The sequence below is a fragment of the Castor canadensis genome, chromosome 6 (assembly GCF_047511655.1).
Source record: "Castor canadensis chromosome 6, mCasCan1.hap1v2, whole genome shotgun sequence".
Taxonomy (NCBI): domain Eukaryota; kingdom Metazoa; phylum Chordata; class Mammalia; order Rodentia; family Castoridae; genus Castor; species Castor canadensis.
Window position 1 is genome coordinate 126,518,779 of NC_133391.1, and position 15,259 is coordinate 126,534,037.

A 15,259-nucleotide genomic window follows, 5' to 3' on the forward strand; every position below is an offset into this window, starting at 1 on the left:
AAGAAACCGCCAATATATCTAGGCTTTTATATAACTATTAAAATAATAGTGTCTCATTTGGTTGAAATAAATTATTTTAGAACAACTTACCAGCAATACGGAATAGAAACCTGGCTGTGTCTCCCACTGTTTCAATTGCTCCTCGGCTGGTTTTAAAACAGCAGTATCCTGACTGGTGGCCTGTGTTAAGACCTGAAGAACTATAGTGCTGGCACTATTGAGATCCATGGAAACCTGCAATTATATGTTAACACACCTGAATGCACATTTTATATAAGAAAAAATTAACAATAACAAGTGGAGGAGAAAAGCTTTTATGTTTTTCACTTTGTTTACCTACTTTTTCATGGTTCTGATTTCCACCTTTTCTATGTACTATTCAGGCTCTTCTTATTTAAAACTCCCATAACTAAAATCACTTTTACTTAAATCACTTTTTTTCTAAAGGAAACTGTCTTTTATTGTTTCATAAATAGGACAGTAGTAAATTAGGAGGAGGGGAGACCCCCCCAATACACGAAATCCAAAATTTTTAAACTCTGATTAAATACCACTGTTTGGGGAGGCAGAAGCAGGAAGTGAGTTTGAGTCTAGTCTGGGCTATAGAGAGTTCCAAGACTCCTATCATAATAATGTTTTCTGTCTTTATTTTAAAATTTTTAAATGAAATTAATATTACATAAGTATTAAGCATATACTAGCACCCAACTTTATCCTTGACAAGAGCAGAAGAAAGAGAATGAACTAAAAAAGGAATGCTTTTATTCATTGGTACCACCAATGATAAAGGTTCAAAATTTTTTTTAAAGATAAAAGCATACTCAGGAAATGCTGTTAAAAAACATGAATTGACTATAATCCCAGCACTCAGGAGGTAGAGGCAGAAGGAACACAAGCTTAAGGCCAGCCTGGGTTACACAGTTATTTGCTGGGTTAACAAACAACAACAAAAAACCACCGTAATAAACTAGGAATAAAAGGGAACTTCCTCAGTCTAATAAAGAGTACCTATGAAAAACCCACAGTAAACATCATACTTAATAGTTAAATACTGCCTGCTTCCTCCCCAAGGTCAAGGACAAGACAAATTTGCCTACTCTCATTATGTATTCAACATTGTATTAGAGGCTGTAACCAACTAAATTAGAAAAGGCATCCAAATTAGAAAGGTCATAAAACTATCTGTTTTGCATATAACATAATTGTGTACACAGAAAATCCTAAGGAATTCGTTAACCTATAATGAACAAGTTCAATAAGGTTGCAATATACAAAATAGTATGCAAATATTAGTTATATTTCTATATACCAGAAATAATCTAAGAAAATCAAATCAAGAAAACAATTCCATTGACAAATATACAAAGTATAAAATAGTTAGGAACACCCTTAACAAATAAGTGCGAAGTTGTACTCTGAAAAGTACAAAACACTGCTGAAAGAAATTCAAGGCCTAAATAAGTAAAAAGTGCAAATTCATAACTGGAAGACTTAATATTACTAAGAGAGCAAGTTGGGGCAGGGGAGATAGCTTAAGTGGTAGAGCACCTGCCTAGCAAGCAGAAGCCCCTAAATTCAAAAGCCCAGCATGACAGAAATCCCAAAACAAACTAAACAAACAAAAAAACCCCAGCAAGTTGATGTGTAGATTCAAAGAAATTCCTATTAAAATCCTCCCTGGCTTTTCTTTGTTTTTTAAAGGTGAATAAAATTCATTTGGAAGTGAATGGGTCTGAGACAGAACAATCTCGAGAAAAATACATAAAGCTGAAGGAGTCACACTTCCCAATTTCAAAACTTAATACAAAGTTAATCAAGACACTGGTGGCAAACCCTGCCCTGCCTCTTCCAAAAAAAAAAAAAAAAAAACTTCTCAGAGGAACCTGGGAGTAAATCTTCATGACTGTATTGTCTATTTTTCATTGCTATAATGAAATAACCAAGGCTGTGTAACTTTATAAAGAAAAGAGGTGGATTGTTGGAGTGGCTCAAATGGTGGACTGCCTATCTAGCAAGCCTGAGGCCCTGAGTTCAAACCCCAGTACCTAAAACAAAAAAAGAGGTTTATTTATCTCAGAGTTTTGGAAGCTGAAGGTGCAATCAGAAGGCTCACTGGCTCTGCATGTGGTAAAGGCCTAATGGTGGACAGCATCAGGAGGGAACCACAAGAGGGATCAAGAAGTCACATCACACAACAGGAGCCAGAAAGCAATTCAGGTGTCAGGCTTGCTGTTATAACAACTTGTTCTTACAAAAGCCCTTTAAGTCCCACAAGAGTTACCTTAATCCCTTCTGAGGGCAGCTCCTTCAATGACCTAATGGCCTCCTTCTAGGCTCCATCACTTAAAGGTTCCACACCATCTCCCAACACTCACCCTGGAGACCAAACTTTCATGACAAGAACCCTTGGGGGCTGAACCACATCCAAACCAGAGTAATGACCTTGAGCCAGGCAAGCATTCTCAAAACAGTACCAAACACAGAAACTAAAGGAAATTAAAAAATAGGTAAGTTCATCAAAATTCAAAGTATCAGCAAATGATATCATCAAGAAAGTGAAGACAACATACAGGATGTGAAAAAATACTCTAGAATATATAATGAACTTTTACAATCCAATAATAAAAATATAACTCAATTTAAAAACAGGCAAAGAATTTGAACAGTTACATGAAAAAGATACAGAAATGACCAGTAAGCATATGAAAAGATGCTCAACATCATTAGCCATCAGGGAAATGCAAACCAATCAAAACCACAATGACTTCAGACCCACTAAAATGATTATAATCAAACAGACACATAGGGCCTGCATGGTGGTACATGCCTGTAATCCCATCTACAATTCCAGCACTCAGAGAGAGACAGGAGGATCAAGAGTTTGAGGCTAGCCTGGGCTATACCGTGAGACCCTGTCTCAAAAAGAAAACAAAAACCAGATAATGAGCTGGCGGTATAGCTTAGTAGTAGAATGTTTGCCTAACCTCACAAGGCACTGGGTTCAATCCCCAACACCACCAAAAGAAAAACCAAGATAATAAGAGGTACTGGTGAGAAAGAAAAACTGGAACACTTGTGGTGGGAATATAAAATGCCATAACCTCTAAGAAAAAGTCTGTAGTTCCTCAACCTATTAAACACAGATACCACAAGATCTAGCAATTCCACCTATAGTTATATGACTGAGAAATGTGTTCCTCCACACCAAAAAAAAAAAAAATGTACACAAATGTTAATGTTCACAGTAGCATTATCTGGAATAGCCCAAAAGCAGACACTCAAATACTGATCATATATTGATAAACACATACATAAAATGTAACATTTCTTTTTCTTGGTTTTTGTGTTTTTTTCTTGGCAATACTACAGCTTCAACTCAGGGCTTCACACTTACTAGGCAGAAGCTCTACCACTTGAACCATGCTTCCAGTTCTTTTTGCTTCAGTTATTTTTTTAGATCAGATCTCCATATTTTTGCTCAGGGCTGGCCTCAGACCACAGTCCTCCTACCTATGCCTCCCAGTAACTGGGACCACAAATGTGTGCCACCACTTCAGGCTTGTTGATTGAAATGAGTCTCACTAACCTTTTGCCCAGGCTGGCCTCGAACCATGATTTTCTCAATCTCTCCCTCCTGGGTAGCTGGGATTACAGCTATGAACCACATACCTGGCAAAATATGTATTTCCACATAATAGAGTATCATTTGGCAATTAAAATGGAATGAAATCTATACCATGCTAAAACACAAATGAAACCTTTAAAACATCAGGCTAAGCAAAAGAAGCCAGTCACACACAAACAAAAAAAATTATTCCATTTATATGAAATATGCATAACAGGCAAATTTATAAAGTAAGAAGTAGATAAGTAGTAGCAGGGTTGGGGGCAAATATGGAGGGACTATTATGGGGCATGTTTTTTTATTTGGAATGATGAAAATATTCCAAAACCAGTTGTAGTCGTGGTTGCACAATTCTGTGAGTGTAATAAAAACCACTGGACTATACACTTTCAGTGGGTGAATTGTACAGTCTGTGAATTACAGCTCCATATATCTCTCTGTTTTAAGAACTTTGACTAAGAAAATGTCAAAATCAACAAAAGGCAAAGGAAAAGTGACTAAAGAAAATAAAACAATGTAGCTATCCTATCAACAACTGATGTTAATTCAAGAGAAGGAACAGCACTGGTTCAAAAAATTAAAGCAAGGTAAAAGGATATAAGACCTTTTTTTGTATTTCCCAATATGGGCTGAAGAACTACCAGAGCCACGGATGCAGATATTTCATGCAGGCTGTCAAAGACATGGTTTGTTTTTTGTTTTGGTTTGGTTTGGTTTTTTTTGGGGGGGAAGGCTGGATGTGTAACAAATCATATAAGATCCACCAGGTTCCAGTGGTTCACGCCTGTAATCCTAGCTACTCAGGAGGCAGAGATGGGGAGGATCTCAGTTCTAAGCAGCCCTGGAAAAACAGTTCATGAGACCCAATCTCGAAAACACCCAACATAAAAAGGGCTGGTGAAGTGGCTCAAGTGGTAGAGCACCTGCGTAGCAAGTCTGTGATCCTGAGTTCAAAACATAGTACCACCAAAACATAAAAATAACAACTTATTTCCTTGCTTTCTCTTCCCTAGTCCTAAAATGTCCCAATTTCTCAAGCGCTACAAATCACATATTTCTCTTATTAAGTACATTAAGAAATTGTTTTAAGTAGGGGCAGGAGAATGAGGGAGAGAGATGGGGCAAACCTAACCAATGTACAATGTAAGCAAATTCAGAAATGTCACAATGAACTCCCCTGTACAACTAATGTATGTTGATAAAAATGCCTTGAAAAAATAAACTTTATTTCAAAAAAAAAGAAATCATGGCAATAGATAAAATATGCCATATTAAGAGAGATAATATGGCCAATAATTGTACTACCATCAAAAAAGTTCAGGAGAGGAGCTTACAAAGTTGGTCTTCAGTAACAAAATTAGATAAGCAATTATATTATCTGGGTTTGTGTAGCAATGTTTACCAAGAGACAGTTTAACCCAGGGGTTCTGAGTTTTATAATCAAACAGCTGCTGTAACTGAAAATAGCATTCTCCGTGAAGCACTTGATATTCTTACCACTTGGTGTTTAAAAAGACAATAATTTAAGATATTTAGGGAAAATCAAACTCTAACATATTATTTCCTTTCCTTTGGAGTTCACTTATTACATACAGTACACTTCCAGCTCGTAGAAGGAAAATAAATTTGTACTTGTTAGCAATGTTACTTTACGTTCATTTCTAAGTATTCTCTGTGACATTTTCCACATCAACTTCCTTCTTTACCAGATAATGTTACTAGGTCTACCTTTGGTAAAAGAGGTCCTAAAAATGTTTTTGAGTAATCTACAGTGCCACCTAATGGTAAGTATTAAGTACCACACCCCAAAGAGTAGGGTCCAATCATTCATTTCCCTCAAAGAGAGCTGAGAGAAAAAGCTTGACTACAATTCTCAGTGGACACTTACATAGCCCAGGACAACCATCTAGAAATGAAGTGGGGTTTTCAGAGCTCAAGAATACTGAGCACAAAGAATACTGAGCTCCTGAGAAGAAAGAATGGCAGTTTAAACAATAATTTAATGCAAGTAAGGTGGGATTCAAACACGAAAATGAAAAACACCTTGAGACAAAACATGACTACCAAAGAACTTCCTTACAGCAGTCTTCCCTTCTATAGTTAAATACTGTGTCACTAAAAGTACTCTACAACAGAAATTAAGACAATTTGAATGTTTTTAAGATTCACTTAAAGAAAATATGAAAGAATTTACCAAAATGTAGTAAGGTAAGCAATATTTTAGCATAAAGGTGAGCAAGAAACTGTGGTTCAAGAATAAACAGAGTGGGCAGGTGGAGTAGCTCAAGCGGTAGAGTACCTGCCCAGCAAGAGCAAAGCCCAGAGTTAAAACCCCACTGCCACCACAAAAAAAAAAAAAAAAAAGGCAGAGTGATATGAGGAATGAAATCCCCAAGTGATTTATAACAACATGTAAGAGGAGGATACATATTCAGAAAGAGGGAAAGCAATAGTCAGATGCAAGCCACTGAGAAAGTGACATTGAAAATATGAAAGTTCCAATTTTCTCTCTTAAAGAATAGACATTGAATAAATAAAACTTAAATGGATAGAAGCCTTTTGGTGAAATGTAAAAGCAATATAGTATTTTATTTAGCATATAGGATCTTTCTACAAAGGGATAAAAAAAAATGTTATTTCTCAAACATTCCTGTAAGCTGGAATGGCAGTAAGCTGGGCTCAAACAGTAGCCCACTGCCTAGTAAGAGTTACACCATGAGTTCAAACCATAGTACCACCAAAAAAAAGAAAAATGGAATTCCTGTCAGCTAAATCATGATCCACAGCCCAAGTATACAAAGAGAAGAATGGAAGGTAGAAAACATAATCCTGAGGAATTATGGATAGGAGATACTAGGAAACTGATAAACTGCCTGGTGTCAAAAGCAAACTAGAGAAAGACAATGTGTTTGGTCAAACATGGTGGTGCACGCCACCCATAATCCCAGCACATGGGAGGCTAAGGCAGAAGGATTCTGAGTTAGAGGCCAACTTGGCCAACTTAACCAGAGACCTTGTCTCAAAATCTTTAAAAAGGGCTGAAATGAGGTTCAGTGATAGAGCACTTGCCTAGCATGTGTGAGGCCTTGGATTTGATGCCCAGTATTTGAAAAATTATATAAATAAAATTTAAAAAGAAAAGGCAATGTGCTAAAAACAACAAAGAGATGAATTTTTGTGAACAGGGAAAAGTTCAAAGCAAAATAGAAAAGTTGACATATTAGAAAACATAAAGAAAATGACATTTTATTATTTTGAGGAACTAAATCTCAAAAGAAAAAATGGTAGCTGGGCATAGTAGCACCCACCTTAATTCCAGCATTTGGGAGGCTGAGGCAGAAGGATTTGGAGTTCAGGCCAGCCTGAGCTCAAAGTAAGTTCAAAGCCACCCTGAGCTACACATCAAGACCATGCTTGAAAAGAAAAGAGAAAAGAAGAAAAAGAAAAACTGCTAGGGGATGGGAGTAAGAACTAAGCTTCTAGATCTTCTACCAAGGTAGAGAAGTAGGTGAAAGGTAAACTGAAATAACATTGATAATTTTTAAAGCTGGGTGATGGGTGGAAGAAGCTTCCTTATACAATTCTATCTAGTGTATTTTTTTAAATGGGCAGCTAATGGACACAGAAATCATTAGTTACTGTTCACAGCAGACATTACTGCCTATGGAAATGGTTAACTGCACTAGCTAGTAAAACACTCCTTCCTCCACACTACTATTCTACCTAGCACGGGTTTCTATTATTATACACATTTCCTTGCTTCATTCTGTCTCATCTACAAAACCACAAGTTGTTTAAAGGCAAGAAACTTGTCTTACTCATTTACATATGACATCAGTTAGCATAAAGGATAAGCATAAGATAAGCATAAGCATAAGAGAAAAAAAGAAAAAAGTTAAACTTTATCCTAAATAATACTGCCCCATCAAGTTTGTGCCCAGCTGGGAATCCCCAACTGGGTCACTACTACCTCTGACATTCCTTTAACTATATAAAAACAAATAAACAACAATTATGCCTATCGCTTTATAAATTCCTTCTGTGATATAAAACAAATACAAAAGAAAAGCTGTAAGCTTAACTTCAAATAGAACACTTTTTCTGGAATAACACAGCCTAAATTAAGTTTAGTAGACTATAACCAATAATTTAAGCTTAGCCAAAACCTTTTGCTAAAGGTTTTTATCTGAAAATACAACTAACTAAAACAAAAAAGGGTTGGAGATGTGGCTCAAGTGGTAGAGCCCTGACCTAACAAGCGTAAGACCTTGAGTTCAAAACCCCACTACCACCAAAAAAACAAAAAACAAAAAAAGCAAAGCACTGGAATGATTTAGACCTGGGTTGTGAATTGAGATATGTGGCCCTCATGAATGTCACCTTTACTGAGCCTCAGTTTCTTCAACTAGATGAAGCCAACTTGGTAATAAGATCACTGCAGAATAAAATAAATGATTGTATAATTTTCATGCAGACTTGCATAATGACCTTGGTGTTCTTCAGCTTTTACTGACCAAAGAATTGTTATATCAAACTAATGAGCATTCCTATCATGTGGCTACTATCTTGCCATCATCTGGATAATCTGTTAAAAATGCAGATTCTGATTCAGTAGCTTTTGAGTTGTGCCTGTAATTGTGCATTTCTAAAACAAACTCCCAGGTGATGTCATATATCTTATTTTGAGTGGCAAAGGTGGAGAACACTGATCCAGCTTAAGTGCTACAAAGCTTATAACACACTACATGTGTCTGGCCATCCCCTAACACACTCTGGAATTACCTGACAATACTCATCAGACACAAATAAAGAATAGAAAAAGGACTGGTGCTCAGAAGTAGAGTGTTTGCCTACTATGCACAAGGTCCTGCCTGGGTTCTATCCCCAGCACTGAAGAAAAAAAAAAAAATTACCATGAGTAACACTAAATTAGAAGACATGAGATTAAATATATATACAAATATACGTGTGAAAAACAAAGTCAAAACCCAATTAGCCAAATATATTATCTTTTCAAAAACATGGGTATTTTTATTTCTAGAAAACCTTCAGGATATTTTAAATGCCACATGTCTACAAGGATTACTTTGCATTCTGGCTTAATTCTGAATGAAAATATATCTGTAATATGGTATTTCTACTAATTACCAAATAATATTCACATACTTGTTTAGAATTTGTGATAGTACTACTACAACCAAATTCTTTTGTAGGGAAAATTCTCTTTGGCAACCAAGAGAAAAGGACAACCAAGGCAGAGAACACTCTCCTACCCTGGGGTTAATAACATATGGCCAGAAACCACTGCCCTGTGCTAGAATCTAGCAAGAAAAAAAAAAAAAAAAACTTTCTAATTCGCCAGTATCTTCCTCAGTGAAGAGAGATATTAAGAGAAGATATCATACAATGCACGTCTCATATAGTGGAGTCACTCTGCCCTTAACACGAAGTCTCTGTACATAGCAGAGAAGTTTAAAATATATAAAAATGGAGGAAGGAAATCCCTATGGGGGGGAGGTGAGGGGGAATTTTGGCTGCAAACTGCTCTTCCCTACTCCCTTTTGAACAACAGCCAAATCTCACCCGCGCTTCGGCATTACACTGAGCAACTTTAAATTGCAGAGGGCGAAGGTAAGTCAATTACAACCCTGGCAACAAATAGAGTTTACCGATCCCTGCTTATTTACTCAAATCACTTTGAGATAAGATTCTCTCATTCGTCACCATGTCAAAAAAGAATTAAGAAAAATGACAAAAACAGTGGCCTCAAAGTCATTTTGCTGAATCACAAACATCCCCAAATGTAAAGCTGCAGGACTCGCTAAGCTTGAGCACTGGCGGCCATACCTCAGTATGAATATCCTCTCCGAAAATGCACAAGTTCCTTCACTTTTTCATTAAAGGCAAGGAAGGGTCTAATGTTTAAGGCTTCCACGGTACTATATGGTGTGTAGAATAACGATATATACTTGGTTTTACACGAAATAGAATCTCGTTCTCTCAAAATGTGCACCACCTATCCCCCAAGGGCAAATACATCAATCAGTCCGGCCAGCGACCAAGGATACCCATAGCTCTGTTCATTCAGCCTGGCACAAAATCTCTGCCAACCAGCACCTTTGATTCCTCCACAAGCATGTTTCCCGCTGCAGGCTGACCCACCCTCCCCGGGATCCCTAGGGTTACACAGAGACCCAAGACGGCAGGCCGCTCTCGCCTCGCTAAGGCTATCAACGTAACCGCACGTTTCTCCCTTGCCTCACGGGTCCAAGCTGCCCAACCTACTCCTCCCTTCCTCTTGAGGGCTCAGCGGCTCTCTGGCCGGGCCTCACCGTTCACTCCAGTCCAGAATAGCCCGTTGCTCGCGTTCCCACTTTTCAACACAAAGTGGAGTAGGCTAACCCCGCAGCCCAAGCTGACAGTCCAGACCCGGACGCCTACTGATGCCAAACACCACTCCTAAGAACGCGCCATATTCCGCGTCGCAATTCCAAACGACGCAGACGCGCGAATATTGCGTCACAGACTCCCAGGGCGCTTGGGATAGGCAAAGAGAGACGGCAATAGGCTAACCTCGGGAAGAGAGGCGGGACTTCCTATTCAAACCCCAAGGGGCCCGGTATGTTAATCAACTGTGTGCGCTTGCGTAGTATATAAAGCCCGGGTCCTAGCGAGACCTGTAACCATGGAAACCGTAGCTACGTAGTACCAGCCCGCAGAAAATCAATTTTTGTTTCATGGGTTGATTCACGCTGAAGTTCGAACCTATTTATCCTCATTATTCTAGGTATCAACTGCTCGTTTTACGGGTTTATCACCGAGTTACTAAAAGAATCCTATCAGACAACTCCCACCATGAGTATTTTTTTAACTTCTTGAACTTGTTGGTACGCTACTCCAGAGCAATAAGTAGCAAGGGTGGAAAGATTTTAAAGGACCAGTTCTGTGCCTCTGCTACTAGCTAGCTTCGTGACCTAAGTTTTACTTTTAAAAACAGAGTTTGTGAGGAAAAATAGCTGTACTCATAAGGATAAGTAAACATTTATTGCTCATTCAGATTGCGCCAGATACTGTTTAAGATCTTTGCATTGAGGACTGGGGAAATGGATCATTGGTAGAGCGCTTGCCTAACATGGGCGAGGCCCTGAGTTTGATCTACGGCATGGGGGGGGGGAAGATGGGGGGCACTGTAATCTTTACATTGAATCAACTATTTTAATGCTTAGAACAGCTCTATGAGGTAGGTGCTTTGTCATACCCATTTTACAGATGAAGAAACTGAAGCACAGTTAAGTCGTAGACTACTTAAAGTTCAACAGCTAGTAAATGGCAGCATTAACATTTAAACCAAACAATGGTTAGATCTCATTACAAAGATGTTCAAAGCACAAGAACTTTTTTAAAAGGAAAGAGATTTTTAAAAATTACCCAAATGGCCATCAGACAGGAATGATTAAATCTTAGTACATCCATACAAAATAAAGTGCAAAGTGACCATTTAAATTATGTTGAAGTGTATTTGTTGACATGTTAGTATATTTGTGATGCATCATGAAAAGCCTGGTTTGCAAAACAGTATATCAGTAAGGTCCCATTTTTAGAGATAAATAAATGCTAAATTAATAACTGAGTCTGTCACTACTTGGATCTTCATTTTCTTTTTGCTTAAATCCGTCTTCTGTTTTTATTGAGAGATACTGTTTCTCAAATCTTAAGTATGCCAGTCTATAATTTAAAACTGTGTTAAGGTGTTAAGTAACAAAGATGTAGGAAATATTTAATGTCGGAAAGAATTACCTAATTTAAAATAGAATGAAGGAATTGGTTTTTCCAGATGTGGTGGCTGTAAGCCTGTAATCCAGCACTGGGAAGGCGGTGGAAGGAGAATTACAAGTTCAAAGACAGCCTGTGCTACATAGTGAGTTCCAAGCAAGACTGACTTACATAGTGAGACCTTATCACAAAAACATTAATAAAAAAATTTATAAATAAATTTGTTTTGAAAACTAGCTCTCTTCTATTTGGGATAATGGATCCTTTAGAAATTACAAGGAAATCTATAACTTAGAAAAATGAACATGTACAACTTTTGCCTATAATTCTAGGATCCCAAATTAGAAGAAGTCTTAGCTTTTGGAGGTCCTAACTTTAGCTCCTATGAATGTAAAATCTAGACACATACTATGCAAAAAATAAATATGTACAGCTGGATTAATAATTTCATATTAATTTCATCACTATACTTTCATATTCTCAGATTTTTAGGGAAAAGGCAAGTATTTAACTCATCATGGATCTGTCCAGTATACATCTGAAATCCTAATAGAAAGTCAGTGTTTTTCCCCACTTATCATTTATACTGCAAAAGAAAAGCAGAAAGTCGATGAAGCAAATTAAGGAAACATTGGCTTCCCTCACCTGTTAGTCTCAAATATGCTCAGCAAGAATGCTACCAATTTTATCTTAATAATTATATAACTAACTTCTAATACATAATTATGTGTTGGCTATTCTGTTTTTTAAGTACTTGGCATTGATCTTAAGATATTTTATGTGGTTTATTTTATAAGTCTTTATTACCCCCCTTTATTGAGAGTATGCTTTTCTCATTTCATAGATTAGAAAATGAAACTTATAAGAACTAGCATTTTCCCAAAGACAGATTCTTAAGTGAAAGAGTACAGTCTAAAATTTAAAAACAATACATGTTTTGTGAAAGACACAATAAAACATGTCTATGTCCTCATCCCGAAAACTTGCAAATATATTACTTTACTTAACAAAAGAGATTTTGCCAATGTAATTGAACTAAAGATCCTGACATAAGAAGATTGTGCTGTGGGTCCAATGTAATCACAAGGATTTTTGCAAGGGAGTTTTTATTTATACATTAATTTTTATTAGGATATATTCATTTTATGGGGGAGGGGGGGATTCATTGTGACAATTCCAAATAGGCTTATATTGTACATTAGTTAGGTCATCCCTACCACTCTTTCCTTGCAAGGGAGTTTTTTTTTTTCTTTTATTATTCATATGTGCATACAAGGCTTGGGTCATTTCTCCCCCCTGCCCCCACCCCCTCCCTTGCCACCCACTCCGCCCCCTCCCTCTCCTCGCCACCCCCTCAGTACCCAGCAGAAACTATTTTGCCCTTATTTCTAATTTTGTTGTAAAGAGCGTATAAGCAATAATAGGAAGGAACAAGGGTTTTTGCTGGTTGAGATAAGGATAGCTATACAGGGCATTGACTCACATTGATTTCCTGTGCGTGTGTGTTACCTTCTAGGTTAATTCTTTTTGATCTAACCTTTTCTCTAGTTCCTGGTCCCCTTTTCCTATTGGCCTCAGTTGTTTTTAAGGTATCTGCTTTAGTTTCTCTGCGTTAAGGGCAACAAATGCTAGCTAGTATTTTAGGTGTCTTACCTATCCTCACCCCTCCCTTGTGTGCTCTTGCTTTTATCATGTGCTCAAAGTCCAATCCCCTTTGCAAGGGAGTTTTTAATCAGAAGTGTCAGAGAAGCAAGTATGACCACAGAAATGAAAGTCAAAGGCAAGGAATGCTGGCAGCCTATAGGAACTAGAAAAATCAAGGAAACAGATTCTCTCCTATAGCCTCTAGAAGAAATTCAAACCTACAATTTTAGACTTTGTCTCCAGAAAACTAAGATAATAAATTCAAGTTATTTTTAACCATTTAGCTTATTAGGGCAGCAATAGAAAACTAATGTATGCTAGAGTCATAGGCTTGCTAGCATGCTGCCCTTCATTTATAATTGCAACTTGTGTAAAATTAGGTCTTACACAATTTAAATTGTAATATAGCTCATTAGATACTTATAAATTAGCTCATGACATGTTTATAATATAGCAGAATAGGAAATTAATTCTTTGCAAAATAATTTCATCTGCCTTTTGAGAAATATAACTAATTTTTTTCAAAAACCAAAATTTGAAACAATATAAGTGTCTTTGGTATGAATTGATTATGATACACTTATACAATGGAATATTTTCTGTCTGTTAAAGATGGTGACATAGAGGACAGATATGGTAGCCCACACTTCTAATTCCAGCTACATGGGAAGCAGAAATCAGGAGAATCAGGGTTTGAGGCCAGCCCAGGCAAAAAATTATCAAGACCCCATCTCAGCAAAAATAGCCAGGTGTGTTGGTACATGCCTGTAATCTGAGTTACACAGGAGGCATAAGGAGGATCACAGGCCAGGCCAGCTCTGTTCCAAAAAAAAATGATATAAAATAAAAAAGCATGATACACTTTCTGAAAAATAACTAAAGCAAAAGAGGCTCGAGGCATAGCTCAAGTGGTAGAGAACTTGCTTAGCAAATTTTAAGTTCTGAATTCAAACCCACGTACCACTACCAAAAAAAGATGATGTAAATTGTATTCATTAACATTAAAAGATGTCCATAATATTTATTTAAGTAAGAACAGGGAGTAAGAAGAATTTTACATATTCAAAAAGTCTTGTCAATATGGTGGAAATATTATGTACTCATATATGAAAACGGAGAGATGAGACTTGAAACTATTCTAAGAATGGGGGAGGGGGATAAAGGAGACCAATGGTCAGGGTAAATTTAACTAAGATATATTTTGTAAATGTCCCAATGTACCTCCAGTACATTAACAATATGATAATTTTTAAAAAGTCTTAGAAAACACACAGCAATATGTTGACGTGAATTCTGGTAGTGGTTTTCACTTTATAAAATCTTTCAGTATTATTTTGATGGTTAATTGTGACTGTGAGCTGGATTGGATCGAGAATGTCTAGGAGATTAGTAAAGTACACCTCTGGTTATGTCTGTGAGGGCCTTTCCAGAGACACTAGAAAACGAGGGCTCTGACCTACTCAATAGTTTAATCCACTGATGGGTTCTAACTTTTATTAGACCATTGGGAGTTGGTGGAACTGTGGAAGGTAGGGTCTGGCTATAGAAAGTGGATCACTGGGGGGTGTGCCTTTGAAGGGCACACATTGGCCCTGGCCCCTTCATGTTACTTGTCTTTGTTTCCTGGCTACTGTGAAATGAAAAGCTTTCCTTTGCCATGTCTTTCCTCAGTGATGTTTGTGCCTTGCCACAGACTTAAAATCAATGGAGTCAACTGAACTTGGACTGGAACCTAGAAGAAGTTCCTAGAGGAACTCAGAAGCCAAAAAAAAATCCTTCTTCCCTTAAGTTGTTTTGTCAAATATTCTTCACAGTGACAAAAGCCTGACTATTATCTACAGGTTTTTGTGACATTTAAGTATTACTAAAATAATTACACAAAAATAATAAATACAATTATTTCTAGCTAGGAAAAAGAAATATAAGAATAGCAAGTATATAATACAATGAGTATTGTTTTCATATTCTACTGGTAAGAATGAAAATTGATTCAACTATTTGATAAAATAATTTCTCAATGTATATCCAGACTAAAATATTCAGACAGTTTGAATAAATAATTTTATTGTTGGAAATCAATGTATACTAGGGAAATAATCCAAAATATAGAAAATATTTTTTATGTGTGCACTAAAATGAGTATGACTCTATTTTTTACAAGTATAATGATATATGAAGGGAGAGAAGATGGCAGATTAAAGACATCAAGTACTGTCT

The 15,259-nt window shown here is 36.9% G+C and overlaps 1 protein-coding gene across 2 annotated transcripts in view; it reads right to left on the minus strand.

The window, feature by feature from the left end:
- Window positions 1-10,119, minus strand: part of LOC109700887 (importin-11-like) — a 66,450-nt gene extending 56,331 nt beyond the window's left edge. The window contains exons 1-2 of one of the 2 annotated variants that reach the window (XM_074077423.1): window positions 3,587-3,682; window positions 91-234 (exon numbers count right to left, since the gene is read on the minus strand). In XM_074077423.1, the coding sequence (XP_073933524.1) occupies window positions 91-234; window positions 3,587-3,667 (225 nt within the window). In that variant the 5' untranslated portion in view covers window positions 3,668-3,682. Of the gene's footprint in view, window positions 1-90; window positions 235-3,586; window positions 3,683-9,957 lie in introns of those variants that run through there. The other variant, XM_074077424.1, reaches the window with a different exon arrangement.
- Between the last annotated feature and the right edge of the window lie 5,140 nt (window positions 10,120-15,259).